Below are 17,335 nucleotides of genomic sequence, written 5' to 3' on the forward strand. Positions count from 1 at the left end.
CAGATGTTCCACTGAACTGCGGGGGGGGGGGGGGGGGGGGGGCAGATGTAACATAAGCAGAGAGAGTAAAGGTCCATACACACTGGGCGACTATGCATACACACTGAGCGGATTTACCAATGCCCGGCGCCGTCAGTGGGCGGAGGACGGCGTTGCATAGTTTAGAGCTATGCAAAACCGTCCTCAAAGCTGCTCATCTACTGGTAATACCAGCAAATGAGCGGCTTTCTCGGCAATGATGCGGGAGCACGTAGCAGCGCGCACCACCGCCGGGCCATACACACTGGGCGGCTTTGAGTTGAAAGCTGCTCAAACTTGCTGTTTTGAGCGACTTTCAGCTCAAAGTCGCCCAGTGTGTATGGGCCTTTAGATTTGGGAGGGGTGTGTTCAAGCTGAAATCTAAAATGCAGTGTAAATAGAAAGCTTTATAACATCTGTGCGCTACATGAAGGGCCGTTTCTACTAATGGGGACCAGTACAATCGCACGTGTCCAGACTGAGCAGGACATTGGATGCGCAGCCAGGGCTGGATTAACAATGGTATGGAAGGATCGGCTGAGAGACATTCCTGTCACATCAGCGGCCAAGTAAAGCTTTCGTCTACTCCCCCACCCACCGAGAACGTCTCTGTCCTCGGGTAATTTCATAAGGCGGTACAGAAAAAGGCTTCACAGGTCCTCCATATGCCTACAGAGTGCCATGGCCTTAATGTGTCCTATGGGCTCGCTTATCAAGTGATGTCACATAAGGGGTGGGACTACTGGAGGAGTTCTTACTCCAATGCGCCAGGAAACTGTAATTGATTATATGCTACTGTATAATATCCCTGCATCTATGCCATCAAGGACGAGGTGCACCTCCTCTCCTCCCGGCTCCCCACCAATTCCTGGCCTCATCTCAACACCGCTGTAATGGTGCCTACACACGTAGAGATTTGCTGAGCGTTCCGAGCAATACTAGAACGTTAAGAATGCTCAGCAAGATTGCTCGGCACACAGTGATGTTTCAGTGATGTATGCTGAGCGATCTGTCAGAGACAGAACACTGGCCCTGCCCAGAAATTAACTAGATTTTTCCAGCATGCTGGATATTAATCCATGGGCGATAGCTAGGCTCGGGGCCGCGCATCTTTATCTCTATGGACCCTATATATGGAGCGGTGTAGGGGCATTTTCAAAGTGATCTAGTGTGTGGGCCCTATTACCTTCCAAGTGGATGTTTTGGAACCACAATATATATATGAACTGGTGGAGGGGTGTTGTGGAACCACAGGATAGATATGACCAAGTGGAGGGGTGTTGTGGAACCACAGGATAGATATAACCATGTGGAGGGGGTGTTGTGGAACCACAGAATAGATATGACCAGGTGGAGGGGTGTTGTGGACAAAAGGATAGATATGACCTGGTGGAGGGGGTGTTGTGGAACAAAAGAATAGATATGACCTGGTGAGGAACCACAGGATAGATATGACCAGGTGGAGGGGAGTTGTGGAACCACAGGATAGATATGACCAGGTGGAGGGGTGTTGTGGAACCACAGCATATATATGACCAGGTGGAAGGGTGTTGTGTGACCACAGGATAGATATGATCTGGTGGAGGGGTGTTGTGAAACCACAGGATAGATATGACCTGGTGGAGGGGGTGTTGTGGAACCACAGGATAGATATGATCTGGTGGAGGGGTGTTGTGGAACCACAGGATAGATATGACCTGGTGGAGGGGTGTTGTGGAACCACAGGATATACTGTATATGACCAGGTGGAGGGGTGTTGTGGTACCACAGGATAGATATGACCTGGTGGAGGGGGTGTTGTGGAAGCACAGGATAGATATGACCTGGTGGGTGGGGTGTTGTGGAACCACAGGATAGATATGACCTGGTGGAGGGGTGTTGTGGAACCACAAGATAGATATGACCTGGTGGAGGGGGTGATGTGTAATCACAGGATAGATATGACCAGGTTGAGGGGTGTTGTGGAACCACAGCATATATATGACCAGGTGGAGGGGTGTTGTGTGACCACAGGATAGATATGACCTGGTGGAGGGGTGTTGTGGAACCACAGGATAGATATGACCTGGTGGAAGGGGTGTTGTGTAACCACAGGATAGATATGACATGAAGGGTGTTGTGGAACCACTGGACCTAGGACCTAGGACCTGGGAGGTTGTGGAGCCACAGGACGGATAGGACATGGCGGGGGGGAGGGGGTTGTTGTGGAACACACAGGGTGCATGAATTTCACGGTAAGCATGCACAGTGACAGCACTACAAAGCTTTAATTTTATATAGAGCTGTGAATAAATGCAAATACATATACAATAACTGTATACACAGTATATCAGTGACCAGATACTTGTACTTTCTGTGTGTGTGTGTGCTTGCTTACCGTGGGCATCTCTGTAGTAGGCGTGGGTGACACTGCGGAATCTCTCCTGTCCAGCGGTGTCCCAGATCTGTTAGGTGAAGGAGACACAGCATAATGTCTGCACACACTGACAGGATCACATCTAATAGAGGAAGTCTGGCTGCAGACGCGGCCATGTTGTAGTCATGTCTGCAGCCAGAAATCCTTAGCGAAATGTAGCTGCATTGTTATATATACAATTCCTAATCAACATTGCTACCTCCACCGTGTGAAGGCAATGGCTCTACTTTAAGAGACAGCTGCATTTAAAACATCCATATCAGATATCCATAATAGAGACATGCTGTGTGTATGAGGGTGGTATCACTGTATTTAAGAGGCTCCATTGTCTAGACCTGATGGTGGCAGCCATTTTGTGGGCTGATTGATGAGAAGGCATCTCTGTAGACTCCCAAATCCAAGTAATATTAAATATGCAAGTGTTTCATCTCTCAGCAATGTCAAAAAGTCCTTGACTCCTACTCAACCAGAATGACCCTATTCCATGCACAAGTCATCACCATGGACACACCCCTCGCTGCCCACGTGGTGCCAGGATGTCATGGAGTCAAGGCTGGGTAGGTGGACCCAGGGTTGTTCTTAGACACAGAGGGAGTTGGGATATATCATCTAACAACCTGGGTGTAATGTGTTTGGCAGGTCTGGACCAGGTTTTGCATCCTGCTGGGAACAGCAGTCAGGTAATCAGCAGCACCAGAGAGCTTGGCTTAATTCTCTGCCAGGGACAGAGGTCGGGGCTCCTGATGCTGAACAAGCTGGCCAAGTGAAAGGCTGGGGGTTGTGGTTAGTGTCATGGTGCCAAGGATAGCTGCGGGCTGGAGTTGTATTCCTGCTGTGACTGCTTCGTATTGTGCTGCAACTGTAACCTGCTGTGATATAATGCCTGATGCTTGTAGTAGAGTGGCTGGCCAAGCTGCAGTTACTTAACCAACCTATTGTTTTACTGTACTGCTGGACATGGTTCTTCCCAAGCTGTCAGTATATATATTGTATAATGTATTAAAGAAACAGACAACTGGCATAGACAGGGCAATATACTTGGCAGATACAATTCCTCTTACCTGCAGCTTAACTTTAACACCATCCACATTCAACACTTTGTTCTGAAACAGAAGATGAAAACATGGTCATGTCTGACATAATGCACCATTACTTGCCTAACCAAAACAGTAATGCTATAACAATAACTACTACATAGTAATAAGGAAAGTGCTATAACAATAACTACTACAGAGTAATAAGGAAGGTGTTATAACAATAACTACTACAGAATAATAAGGAAGGCGCTATAACAATAACTACTACAGAGTAATAAGGAAGGCGCTATAACAATAACTACTACAGAGTAATAAGCAAGGTGTTATAACAATAACTACTACAGAATAATAAGGAAGGTGCTATAACAATAACTACTACAGAATAATAAGGAAGGTGCTATAACAATAACTACTACAGAGTAATAAGGAAGGTGCTATAACAATAACTACTACAGAGTAATAAGGAAGGCGCTATAACAATAACTACTACAGAGTAATAAGGAAGGCGCTATAACAATAACTACTACAGAATAATAAGGAAGGCGCTATAACAATAACTACTACAGAGTAATAAGGAAGGCGCTATAACAATAACTACTACATAGTAATAAGGAAGGCGCTATAACAATAACTACTACATAGTAATAAGGAAGGCGCTATAACAATAACTACTACAGAGTAATAAGGAAGGCGCTATAACAATAACTACTACAGAGTAATAAGGAAGGCGCTATAACAATAACTACTACAGAGTAATAAGGAAGGCGCTATAACAATAACTACTACAGAGTAATAAGGAAGGCGCTATAACAATAACTACTACAGAGTAATAAGGAAGGCGCTATAACAATAACTACTACAGAGTAATAAGGAAGGCGCTATAACAATAACTACTACAGAGTAATAAGGAAGGCGCTATAACAATAACTACTACAGAGTAATAAGGAAGGCGCTATAACAATAACTACTACAGAGTAATAAGGAAGGCGCTATAACAATAACTACTACAGAGTAATAAGGAAGGCGCTATAACAATAACTACTACAGAGTAATAAGGAAGGCGCTATAACAATAACTACTACAGAGTAATAAGGAAGGCGCTATAACAATAACTACTACAGAGTAATAAGGAAGGCGCTATAACAATAACTACTACAGAGTAATAAGGAAGGCGCTATAACAATAACTACTACAGAGTAATAAGGAAGGTGCTATAACAATAACTACTACAGAGTAATAAGGAAGGCGCTATAACAATAATTACTACAGAGTAATAAGGAAGGCGCTATAACAATAATTACTACAGAGTAATAAGGAAGGCGCTATAACAATAACTACTACAGAGTAATAAGGAAGGCGCTATAACAATAACTACTACAGAGTAATAAGGAAGGCGCTATAACAATAACTACTACAGAGTAATAAGGAAGGCGCTATAACAATAACTACTACAGAGTAATAAGGAAGGTGCTATAACAATAACTACTACAGAGTAATAAGGAAGGTGCTATAACAATAATTACTACAGAGTAATAAGGAAGGTGCTATAACAATAACTACTACAGAGTAATAAGGAAGGTGCTATAACAATAATTACTACAGAGTAATAAGGAAGGCGCTATAACAATAACTACTACAGAGTAATAAGGAAGGCGCTATAACAATAATTACTACATAGTAATAAGGAGGACGTTATAACAAAAATTACTACAGAGTATTAAAGGAAGGCACTATAATAACTATTACAGAGTAATAAGGATAACACTATAATAACTATTACAGAGTAATAAGGATAACACTATAATAACTATTACAGAGTAATAAGGATAACACTATAATAACTATTAAGGCCCATACACACTTACCGATTTTCAGCTGAAAATCGCTCAAAACAGCCGTTTTGAGAGATCTTCATATGAAAATCGCCTAGTGTGTATGTCCCAGAGATTGGCGACTAGCGATGATGCGTGCTCCCGCATCATCGCTAGCAAGGTGGTTCATCTGCTGGTTTTACCAGCAGATGTGGCGATGATGGATGGTTTTTCATCCATCATCGCCGGGTGTGTACGCTGCTGGGCTGAAAGATTAACCACTTTCAGCCCAGCGGACCGCCCCGCTGCCCCCACCTCCCCCCTCGCCTGTCACTCACCCTCCTGGTCCGCAAACTGCGCCGCGCCGCCCCGCTCATCTCCGCCTCCATCTGGCTGGATGCTATGCTGTGCTGTGCTGCGGGCGGCTGGCTTTACACGGGGTCCTGCTCGCACGCCCGGCAACACACCATACTCGCCCCACCCCTCTTATCACACCTCCGCCCAGCTACACACCCTACTGGTCCCGCCCTCCCCCCTGCCCAAAACGGAGCACTGCTGGCCACCAATGGTTTCTGTTTAAAGCCAGTAATATATGCATTGCTGGCACAGTCCAGCAATGTATATATTACTGGCACCAATGACTATTATTAATTAGCCAGTAATATACACATTGCTGGCCTGTGCCAGCAATGTGTATATTACTGGCACCACTGGGCACCAATGACTTATTATTATTAATTAGCCAGTAATATACACATTTCTGGCCTGTGCCAGCAATGTGTATATTACTGGCACCACTGGGCACCAATGACTATTATTATTATTATTATTATTAATTAGCCAGTAATATATGCATTGCTGGCATGCATATATCACTGGCAACACTGGGCACCAATGCCTATTATTATTAACCAGGTGCCCCCCCCCCCCCCCTGCAGTTGAGCTAGGTGACCAGGTGAGTGGTGGCCACATGCAACCCCTCATGGAGCAGTTCGTCGGCTGCATCCACCCCCTTCACTCCTCCCGTGCAGCCCCCCCCCCTGTGGCGGCCACACTCCAGCCCCCACCCCACCGTGGAGCGACACGGCACCACCGTGGATCCAGGTGAGCTGCAGCAGCACTCCCCTCCACCGTGCAGCGGGTTCAAACCCAGCCCATTATGTAAATAGCCTTTTATATTAAAGATTTTCAGCAAAGTCTTTCAACTCCTGAAAATCTCTCGCTCTTTGAGAAAATAGCTCAGTGTGTACGCACTACTTTGGTGAAAGATAAATCTATCAGAGATTTTAGCAAAGTCTTTTGAAATGAAAATCTACAAGTGTGTATGGGCCTTTATAGAGTAATAAGGAAGGTGCTATAACAATAACTACTACAGAGTAATAAGGAAGGCACTATAATAACGATTACTACAGAATAGTAAGGAAGGAGATATTTGGTGACAGAGAGATGCTTAGCCTTTGTAATTACAAAGATTTTTCTTGCATTCCAATTAATAGCACACACACACACACACACACACACACTGACACACACTGACACACACTGACACACACACACAAATAGCCAAAAATAAGCTGTTGGTAACAGGCGTAGCACTTGGCTAAATACTCCATTAATGTGTCTTCCAATAGCTTCATATCACTGCTCGGTGTATGCAACATGCGGCCACCGCAAGATCATCTGAACACGTTGTTCAGATGAATGCTTTGATTGGTGACAGGTTGGCCCGCCTTCTCTCATTCCAACTGCCCACAAATGGATATACAGTAGCAGGTAGGCTTAAATACTCAGTGCTGCTGGTAGCATGCTAATTATTTGCTCCTTGTTGCTCCAATGCAGTGATGGGTAATGTGATACACTTCCTGCGTTGCAAATATCACCCTCTAGCTCAGTGATTTTCAACCTTTTTACCTTGCGGCACACTAAATAAGATTATAAAATTGCCAAGATGCACCATGAGATCCCCACAGGGCAAAACACATCGGCCCCCACAGAAAAAAAAAAAACCTATTGGCCCCCATATTAAAAAAAAAAAAACAATCACACTGGTCCCCACAGGTAACAAAAATAAAATACACTGGCCCTTTACATGAAAAGAAGAGACCAGTAAATAACAGTTGAACTGGTGGTGGCTGTAAACTGGTTTGGGCATCTCTAGATCTGGGGGCACACTTGAGACCAGCTCAAGGCACACTAGTGTAACACAGCACAGTGGTTGAAAAACGCTGCTCTAGCCTGTAACTGGTCTGCACTTTACCACAATCCCGGCTGAAAGAACCACACTGACAACCCCAGGAGACCTGGAACTAGCGCAAATATGGCGAGCGTTTCTTGCCCGCCATCCTGTCACTCTGGCTGTGTTTGATGCAAAATGGCTCTTTGCTTGTGTAAGTGGCACTGGAAGTAGGCAACCACGTTTCCCAGCCCAGAATAACAGTATGGGTTGTTTAATTGTCTCGCGTATTCCCACAGCAAAGCAACATTTACATGGTATATAAACCATAATTGCCGGAGTGACACAACACACTCAACCCTAGGCTATAAACACAGTATACAAGCCTGAGAGGTGATTACACTAATTCCCAAGGAAGTCTGGGTCTTCTGCAATGTGGATTGCTAATCTTCCAATTAACCTTAATACGCACCTCATTAAACGCGACCTTAACGTACAAGTCTATCATTCCCAGAGAGAAACAATGCTGCACTGTTACATGGAAGAACAAGCTGTGAGGGAAGGCGCTTAGCGACACAACGCAGTTTCAGGCGCAGGACGGGGCCAGCGGCTACTGGCGTCTGGAGTATGACATCGCCGTTGCTGCTGCAGCAATCAAGTAGAGGTTCTGCAAATTTGTTTATTAAAGTCGATATAAACACTGGTCTTGTTTTCTGTGTTCCGCACATGGTTTATGGAGTAATAAGCAGCCTTTGTGCATTACAAACCCAATTCCTTTGGCTGTTTCGCTGTGGCACGGTTGGATTGGGCTTCGGTCCCATTTTTTCCCAGTCACAGCTGTTCCAAGCCTGGGATGTATGCACTGCATCTGTAATATATTGCCTCATTACTCATGTCTGCAGAAAGGCTGAACTCAGATCGTATTATAAGGGCCCAAAACACTGTGAGCCATAAAGGCGCAATGGGTCCCGCAATCAACGCTTTGTACAGGGATATTATATTTCACGATGACTTATCGAAACCAATATAAAGCTTTTATTGAATAAAATGCAGTATTTGTATGACTGCGGCATTCTAAAGAACAGGACTACTTGGGTAGTATGCTAATTAGACATTTCTCAATGTTGTGCTCACTAACACTAAGGGGGGTATTCAATGGTAATTTCCGACTGCCGGAACGTTTCCAGCAGTCGGAATATCGTCCATTTATTCAAAAGTCGTAATTCAATCTTCTGAATGTCAGAAACGGTTTGGTGTTTTTGTTTTTGTCTTTAACTGACAGGCCATGGGCCAATCAGAACCTGGGGTCTGGGTGTCCGGACACCTTGTGAAGAAAAGAAAAAAAAAAGAGAACCATCAGGTGGTTCTGCATCATCAATAGCTAGAAAACATCAGGATCTTCCCATCGATGCTAACAACCATAAACAGTCAATTATTTATAGCCATCAGCAGTGGCGGCTCTTACCATATATTTAGGGTCCGGCTCATGCGCATTATCGTCGGCAGCAGCCCATAGAAGCTAAATCACGGTCCCGGCACTTGTACACTGCAGATGACAGGCACCGGGACCGGCGCATGCGCAGAATCAGCCTTGGTACTACGCATGTGCATACCGCAGAGTCTATGGACTGCAGCCGAAGCAGCCCATAGAGGCATCCCGGAGGAAGCGAACACCTCCCAGTGGGACTGCCTTGGGTGACTGGCAGGTCGTACTTCCAATAGGAAGCCGGTGCAGTCTCACAGACTTCATCTGGCTTCACTTATTTAGTGCACAGTGGCGGATTTTACCTGGGGGGGCTGCAGTCATGTACCCTATAGGTAAAAACCGCCACTGGACTCATATATTTATTTAGAAGTATAACTGATAAATACGCAATCAGCCAATCAGAAGCCGCTAGATAATGTAGCATTCTCATCTTATTGTCAGGCTTTCAGCACCCTCGGAATAAATGAATCCTAAAAAGTCTATCTGGGACTACAAATGCGTCTTATTACTGCGCATTTCCAGGAGGCGTCCTATACTGCTACACCATTACTGTAATCTTCTTATCCTTGTCCGTCTCTGTGCCATTCTCCAAGCGTATCCAAGGGTAAAGCCTGCAAGTCTATGACATATGTATAAGGCATCAACTTTCCTAATTCTACATGAGACTCCTGTTAAAGCAGACCTGACCTTCTGATCAGTACAAGTCCTTCATGCAATGCTCTGTAAGCGCGGATCTCCTAGACAGATGTCAGCGGTTCCGACCCAGAAAATTAGAAAATACAACAACATTCAATGCAAAACTAGGTGTCTTCTTCACGTCATATTATTGCCGGTTTACATTCAACAGTAAATCCTACAGCGATGGTAATAAAAACTACAATTACCCTAAATGCACACATTATATATATAGATCAATACATTTTTTACTTTTTTTTTGCGGTGTTATGGTGGTGCAGAAGTTTTTAAAGTTTTAGATTTTTACATCCAATCTGTACGTCTGGTGTGGGACAGTAAAATGTAGACAGCGGTGGCAGCAAGAGCGTTTTAAGAGAGGAGGAGCCCTGTGAGCAGCCTCCTCGGCCAGGCCCCTCCTCTCTGCGGGAGCGGCACCGGAAGCAGTAGGGTCTGAACGCTCTAGTGCTTTTTGGGGTGTATCTGCTATCCCCTACGAGACTGTATGTTAAAAAACCCACAAATGCGCTTTTCCCAGACAAAAAGATCCGGCCAAGATCAGTCCGACTTGGCACATTTGCTTCTGCGTATGTGCGGTTTACTTTATTTTCCACCGTGTGACCCAGAACCAGGTCCTAAAGGTTTATGTATTCTACAGAGCATGTTACTGCGATTCTAAATAGGTTGTGAACAGCAAGAGCAGAACATTTCCATTGTTGAAATGGCCACCGCGTAATGAAGGCAATTGATCGCAACAGTTTCATTCTATCCACAGAAGCTTTAATTAGGGCAACATCAGGGGTGGGGCACCAGATGCAGGTTGGAGAACGCGAAAAGACAATGGATCTTGGCTCACTATCTGCAAACTGTCAGTCTCCTCCAATCAACAGGTTCCTTACATCTGCTCTGTGCCGAAAATGGAACAGTGTATGATGAGATGTTTATTGGGAATCCGTCATGCATCCAAGGGAAAGGCAGCCATGGCTGAGAAGTCAACAAAACCAGATGTATCACCGTGGATGAATGCGATTCTATCAACAAGGAGAGGAGGGGGAGAGGGAGAGATTAGACCCATCAGCGGGAGACACAAAATGTGAAGAGAAAACCAATGAAACAGCTGAGCGCGGCTGATCTGTTTATCAGCTAAGCCATTATTATGGATCACGCTGCCGGGAAACACAGTAGTTGGTATAGAAATGGCAGGTCTTATACTTATCAATCGGCTTATAAAGTGTTCTGGCTACGTCGCTGTCTGTCAATTACGGAGCAGCTGTAATGGCAAGTTAGCAACCAGTCCCTTTCTAATTGACGGCTAATATTACAGTAGCGGGCATGGCTGCTTAAAGCTGCAATCTCTGTGCCAGCCTCTCCTAAGAATTTGGGAATTTACTCATTTTTCTTGCTTATATTCAGGATGTAATGAAAGATATATTATTCTGTACTGCCATGGCAACCACAGTCAGGTGGCCCAAGATGTAATGATATAAAATGCTTTGAAGCTTTGTCTGTTCTGTGATATTGTCCCTGGGCTTACTGATCTACAGCAATTTGCGAGAACAACGCTTCTTTCTTCAGTTATCTGGGAAATCGTGGAGGCTGGAAAAGCAGCCTCTCTACTCAAACCGCACATGTACGCCATGGACATAGATCAACAACTTCCTGTGCTCCCCAGTGCAGCTTACAAAGGGCCAATTCCTGCCACATACCAGAGCCTATTCCACGACATTCAACTGTTTGTCCGGAATGGGGAGAAATGTATCATAATGCGCCAATGGAGCTCGATATTATCATCAGTTGACGGCGACATTGTCGATCTTTTGCCCATGTGGTTCTTTTGACTGTCGACCTTTTGGCCATGTCCACCTTTTGACTTTCGAACAATAGAGTTGTCAACCTTTTGACTGTAGCCCTAGACCTGCAGACCTAATATAACATAACCATGTCACCTGCAGCGGCCTCTTCAATTATTTCCTCCATTTTGAATTCATAGTCTAACGCTACAGTTCTGCTAACCCACGCTAAGCAGTCGCTAGTTTCCTTGTCTTAAGTCTGGTCTGAACTGCACCGTAAACTTTGGTCATCCCTCAAAAAAAACCGACACTGTGCAGCCACCTCATGGGCGTGTCGGAAGAGCGGCCAAGCTGATAATTATTTTTTAAATGTTGCGTTACGTCCAACTCATTGATAACTTTATAAACTGAAGATTGAATCCCAGACAACGCCGTGTACTTCAGCTGCACATAAAGCATAAGCTGGGTGCACGCTGAGCGCTATGTCACCCGATCGGGCAGATCGGAGCGGGTTCTCCTGCAAGTGAGCCGCGCCCACACTAACAAGCGTCACCCCTAGGCACTTGCTTTATGTGGCTACTAGGAATTCAAACACTGGTGAGAACTGTGCGCATGTGTGGGGTAAAGACACTCTGGGGTAAATTTACTAAGATCGGAGTTCTACTGAAGACGGGATGTTTCCCTTAGCAACCAGATTCTACTTATTTATTTAGCACCTTCTAGAAGATAATAGATAGAATCAGATCGGTTGCTATGGGCAACAACCCATCTTCAATAGAGCTCCCATCTTAGAAAATTTACCCCTCCGCTGAGATAATGATTTCAACGTCATTTTCTATCGGTACAATACGTTTGATAAATAGATCTGTACTTTTAAATGAGGGAAATTCCGAAAAATTTCTACACAATACCAAAATATTGCAGAAATATTTGAAGTTTAAGGGGGGTATTCAATCTACCGCCACCATTCCCAACAGGGGAAATGGCGGAGGGGCCGTATTCAATGCTGTCTTCCCTGACAGCATTCAACAGGGATCTTCACAAGCAGTCGGGCACGTTCTGCCGAGAAAGGCCGGGAATTGTCCAGCTCCTGGCCGCAGCTTCTCCGCTTCTTGTGCCCACACCCCCTTCTCGGCGCTCGGCAGGCAGGACATTGAATCCCATTTGTACAATTATGTTATAATTCATTGTAGGCTAATACCCCTGATGAAGTCTTGATTGATAAGACGAAACGCGTTGGGTCACTTCCGTATTATGCACGAAAAGTTCAGGATCAAAAAAAGATATCGGACAAACCGTTTATTACTTCGAGTATTTTTACAACATTTCAAGTCATGGACTGTTATTAACTTTTTAAGTCATCTCTTGTTGAAGAGATCATTTGGCGCTTTCCCACTTTTGTTGTTCAGGACATTGAATCCCGCCTGCAAAATCACATTCGAGCGGGCCGAGAATGGGACAGGGTCACGGCTGTCGGGCCAGTCGTGACCCTACATTGAAAACCCCGCTTAAACTCTGTAGATTGTAAACTTCCCTCTAGATTGTAAGCTTGCGAGCAGGGCCCTCCTACCTTTTGACTCTCTGTAAATACCCTGTTTGTTGTATCACTGTCTCCTTTTGTAACGGAATATGCTGCGCTATAAAGGAAACTGTTAATAAATAAATAAGAACCTTTAGGGCATTTATATATTTACATATGCTACATTATAGCAGGAAACAGAACTTTCACCAGGGATTACAAAAATATTACAAACTTTTCCTAAAAAAACAGGCAAGACCGTCCTCAGTGGAAAGCTACATAAAATGACAAGGATCCAGGTGCCAGGTGCCAGTTGCCTGGTATAAATGGGTTAACCTACTGCAGCTTGGAAAAGTCAGAGTACTTGGCATATCACACTGTCCACTGAAAGCCTGGATTTGTCTAGGTCTACATGTTAAGCTGTGGGGTACGGAGGAAAAGGACTGGGACAGGGGCCAGACAGCCGTGCCTGCCAACTGCACTGTACAAACCATTCCATCTGCAATTCCTTATTCCATTGTAGATGCCTCCAACCGATCCTTTGTGCATTGATGTTCTACATACAGGGAAGCCCTCTGCTTGGGTCCGTTTACCAGGGGTCAGTGACCTGGAAGCAGTGACACCCACAGCTCCACATGTTCTAGGCTATTAGAGTTGTAGTCATCTCACACCTGCACTGACCCCAGGGAATAGACTTGGCATGTAACTGGAAGTATATGACAGGCTGTGAGCAGGAGGAGAATGGAGTTAGGATTTATCGCTTACTGACATACACAGCAGCTGACAGCTGAGCACAGGTAGATGGACAGGGTCATTATTCTACAAAAGCAGAAGACAGGAATCTGAGAGGAGCGTTACATATACTATGCTAAAGCATCCATACATTTACTCCCACATACTGAGCCGCTGGCCAGAAGCTGGCAGCCTATGGGAGAAGGGGCAGGGGTGCGTCTCAGCAGTCCTTGCACGGATGTGCACCAGGGAAGGGCTCTGTAGCGGTAGGTGGGTGACTCTTAAAAGGATCTGCTGCTTATAAGGCTGGTTTCACACACTCCGGCTCCAGCCGGATGGTGAAATCCCGCACGGCCAGGGAGCCGTGCCGCACACATTAGTTGTGAATGGACACTATTGTGTCCATTCACACGGGACGCATGCAACCAAATCGCATGCGATGCGATCGACGCGATTTTCAATAGGATTCAATGTTAAAATGGTCCTGTTCATTTCCCCACTATCCAAGTGGGCATAGAGTTGATTCTTTTAGCGTGGCGAGCGCAGCGAGCCACCGAGCCTAAAGTGTGGCGAGCGCAGCGAGCCCCGCGAGGGGACGCGGAATACATTTTAAGTAATCCGCGTTCCCTTTGCGGGGCTCGCTGCGCTCGCCACGCTTCGGGCTCACGCTATATAGAGTCAACTCTATGCCCACTTGGAGCATCTACCACTATCTGTATGTATAGTGGGGAAATGAACAGGACCATTTTAACATTGAATCCTATGAAAAATCGCGTCGATCGCATCGCATGCGATTCGGGCGCGATGCGATTTTGCGGAAATCGCGTCGCATCGCATCTGATTGTATGCCTAAAGGTGCCCACACACGCACCGATCCCGGCAGTGCAATGCTATACGATGGGGTGCGCGCTCCCGCGGCACCCCATCGCACAGTACAAAAAGTATGTGCTGCACATACTTTTTGTACTAGCTTTTTTTAGCATAGCATCGCATCGCATGCACATCGTATGCACAAGGCATACGATGCGATGCTATGTGTGCTAGTTAAGCCCACAATGCACACCGGGATCGGTGCGTGTGTGGGCACCTAAGTTAAGACATACAATCAAATAATCGGGCGCCCAGATATTACACAAGTACCGCCCATTTTCCTTTGCCAGCCTAATTGAGAACATCCAACAAAGGGGATAAATATATATGAAGCTAATACCACATCAAATGTAACTGAACATTGCAATATTCTATAGTCTGTAATGCAATTCTGTGTATCTTCTGGGTCTGACTGGGGGATTTCTCAGAGGCCCTGCCCACATTCAGGGAGAACATCACATTGCGCTGCTTGTGTTTAGGGGTGCTGAGTGCCGCAGTGCACCCGCATCACTAGCCGTGTAGGGGAAAGGGTCTGGAGAGCGGCCTTATCTGTCAACAATGAAAGCCACTCCCCAACAATGAAAGCCACTCCTCGTGCCTCAGGCCTCTGCGCGGCAACCCTCCCTATAGAAACACTGCATTTGTCACAGATCATAATAAGCCCGCCTCTTGCTTCTCTGGTGGGCCCAGATAAAGAGAAGGATAAAACAGTCCGGGTGTGGAATGTACAAAAAATTGCTGTAAAAAAACCATAGTTTTTATTGCATTTTCAAATGCATAAAAGCCCCTCCCAGCGGGGTTTTGCTGCGGAACCTATAGAAGCCTGTGGGGTTGTTGCCTCCTGTGGTGCTGTTACTGTACTGTACGTTGGAACTGTGGTTAGACCAGCCTGTGGTGGCTCCAGCTCTGTACGCTGCAGTGTGTGCTCATGCCACAGAGGTGATTGACGTCTGTCATAGCTGCCCTTCAGGCTGGATGCTGACGGCACAGGGAGGGCTGGACCCTGACACTGATAGGCAGCCAGATATATTTCCCCAGAGGTGGCCCCAATACAGCGGTCCTCATATTGGGGAGTGCAACATGTTCCTTCAGTTCACCAGGGACATCACAGTGTATGCCAGAAACATCTACTGGGAGCACAGGTACCCACATTCCTACAGGTAATGAGTGCACTGTGCCTGGGTTGAGAGAGGGGGGAGGGAGAGGAGGAGAGAATAATTTGAATATTGGAGACAACTGTGCTGCGTTATAGAAATTGGTATTATTTTGTGGTCACGCCCCTTCCCCATGAAGCCACTCCCCTATATTTTTGACTTGAGCACCCACCAGCAAAAACATAAATCGGCACCTATGCTCCTGAGCCATGTTGGATACAGCAGCGCTGAGAAGAGAAGCCCACAGCAGTCACACTCACAGGATCTGCACAATATGCCGTGAGGACTCGGAGGATTCAGATCATATGCCGCTTGCTGGGGATGGGGTAAGCTGCCTCCTCTCACTGTCTGCTGCAGCAGCTGCCCCGGACACGCTGTGTGATCACGGTGGAGGGAGAAGGAGGGGGAGATTGGCGCCGGCTCGTGAGGATGCGTAAGAGTGCGCAGGGCATGGTGGGATGGGGGCGTGTACTGCAGGGCGGAAGTGTCCTGACTCCTTACTGTATAGCGGCGGCGATTGATCAGCACTCAGCAGTAATACGGTGGCCCAGCAGCGGCCAGCGGGACTCTGGCGACCAGTGGGTGCGCATGAATTTCCGTGGGTGCTTAAGCCCTTGAGCACCTACAGAATTGGCTCCTATGCTCAGGAGAGATATAATCCTGCAGAATACTAGAATTTAGCGCGCCTCTATGCCAATCCTATTCTTTATGTATATTGCTAGTGTGTATATGAGGGTAGCAATCAGTGAGGCAGCCATTTTGTTTGCATCATGGCGTTACCTCTGTACGTTTGGGTACTGTTACCTCAGCAGACGTTTGGGTACTTGTTTCCTAGCACGGCGCCACCGATTTAAATCTTATGTCATCGGGTCTATCAGATCGGGTCGCATCGCATGCGACCAGATCGCATGCGATGCGATCTGACCCGATTTTCAATTGTACAGCCACCCTTGTGGCTGATTACTATGTTAAATGCACCCAAATACCCAATTTTTATTGTACACCCACCCTGATGGGTAATTATTATGTCAAATGCCCCCCCCCCCCCATTGTTAACGACACCCCACTGTCAACGCCAAACTGAAGCGTGGCGAGCGGCGGCGTTACGCGTCCTCCGACCTTTTCATACCCCCACTATCCACGTCGGTGTGGAGTTCACTTTATATAGTGTGGCGAGCGCAGCGAGCCACCGAGCCTGGAACGTGGCGAGCGCAGCAAGCCCTGCGAGGGGATGCGTATTACTTCACATGTATTCCGCGTCCCCTCGCGGGGCTCGCCACGCTTCGGGCTCGGTGGCTCGCTGCGCTTGCCACACTATCTAAAATCAACTCCACGCCGACGTGAATAGTGGGGATATGACAAGGTCGGTGGACGCGTACCACCGCCCCTCGTGGGCTCGCTGCGCTCACCACGCTTCGGGTTGGCGTTGATAGTGGGGTGGCGTTAACAATGGGGGGGATTTGACATAATAATTACCCATCAAGGTGGGTGTACAATTAAAAATCGGGTGTTTGGGTGCATTTAACATAGTAATCAGCCATCAGGGTAGCTGTACAATATGAAATCGCGTCGCATCGCATGTAATGGCATGGGATGCAATGCGATTTTAACATTGTATATGAAGGTCTTAAAACCCGAATATCGGGTCAGATCGGGT

At 46.3% G+C, this 17,335-nt stretch overlaps 1 protein-coding gene across 2 annotated transcripts in view; it reads right to left on the reverse strand.

Moving 5' to 3' along the window:
* RAB26 (RAB26, member RAS oncogene family) overlaps nt 1-17,335 on the reverse strand; it is a 177,451-nt gene that overhangs the window by 41,407 nt on the left and 118,709 nt on the right. For both annotated transcript variants that reach the window (XM_083152761.1, XM_083152762.1), the window contains 2 exons: nt 3,496-3,537; nt 2,396-2,462 (listed from right to left, as the gene is read on the reverse strand). In XM_083152761.1, the coding sequence (XP_083008887.1) occupies nt 2,396-2,462; nt 3,496-3,537 (109 nt within the window). The remainder of the gene's footprint in view (nt 1-2,395; nt 2,463-3,495; nt 3,538-17,335) is intronic.

The sequence above is a fragment of the Crinia signifera genome, chromosome 7 (assembly GCF_055691185.1).
Source record: "Crinia signifera chromosome 7, ASM5569118v1, whole genome shotgun sequence".
Classification (NCBI taxonomy): Eukaryota; Metazoa; Chordata; class Amphibia; order Anura; family Myobatrachidae; genus Crinia; species Crinia signifera.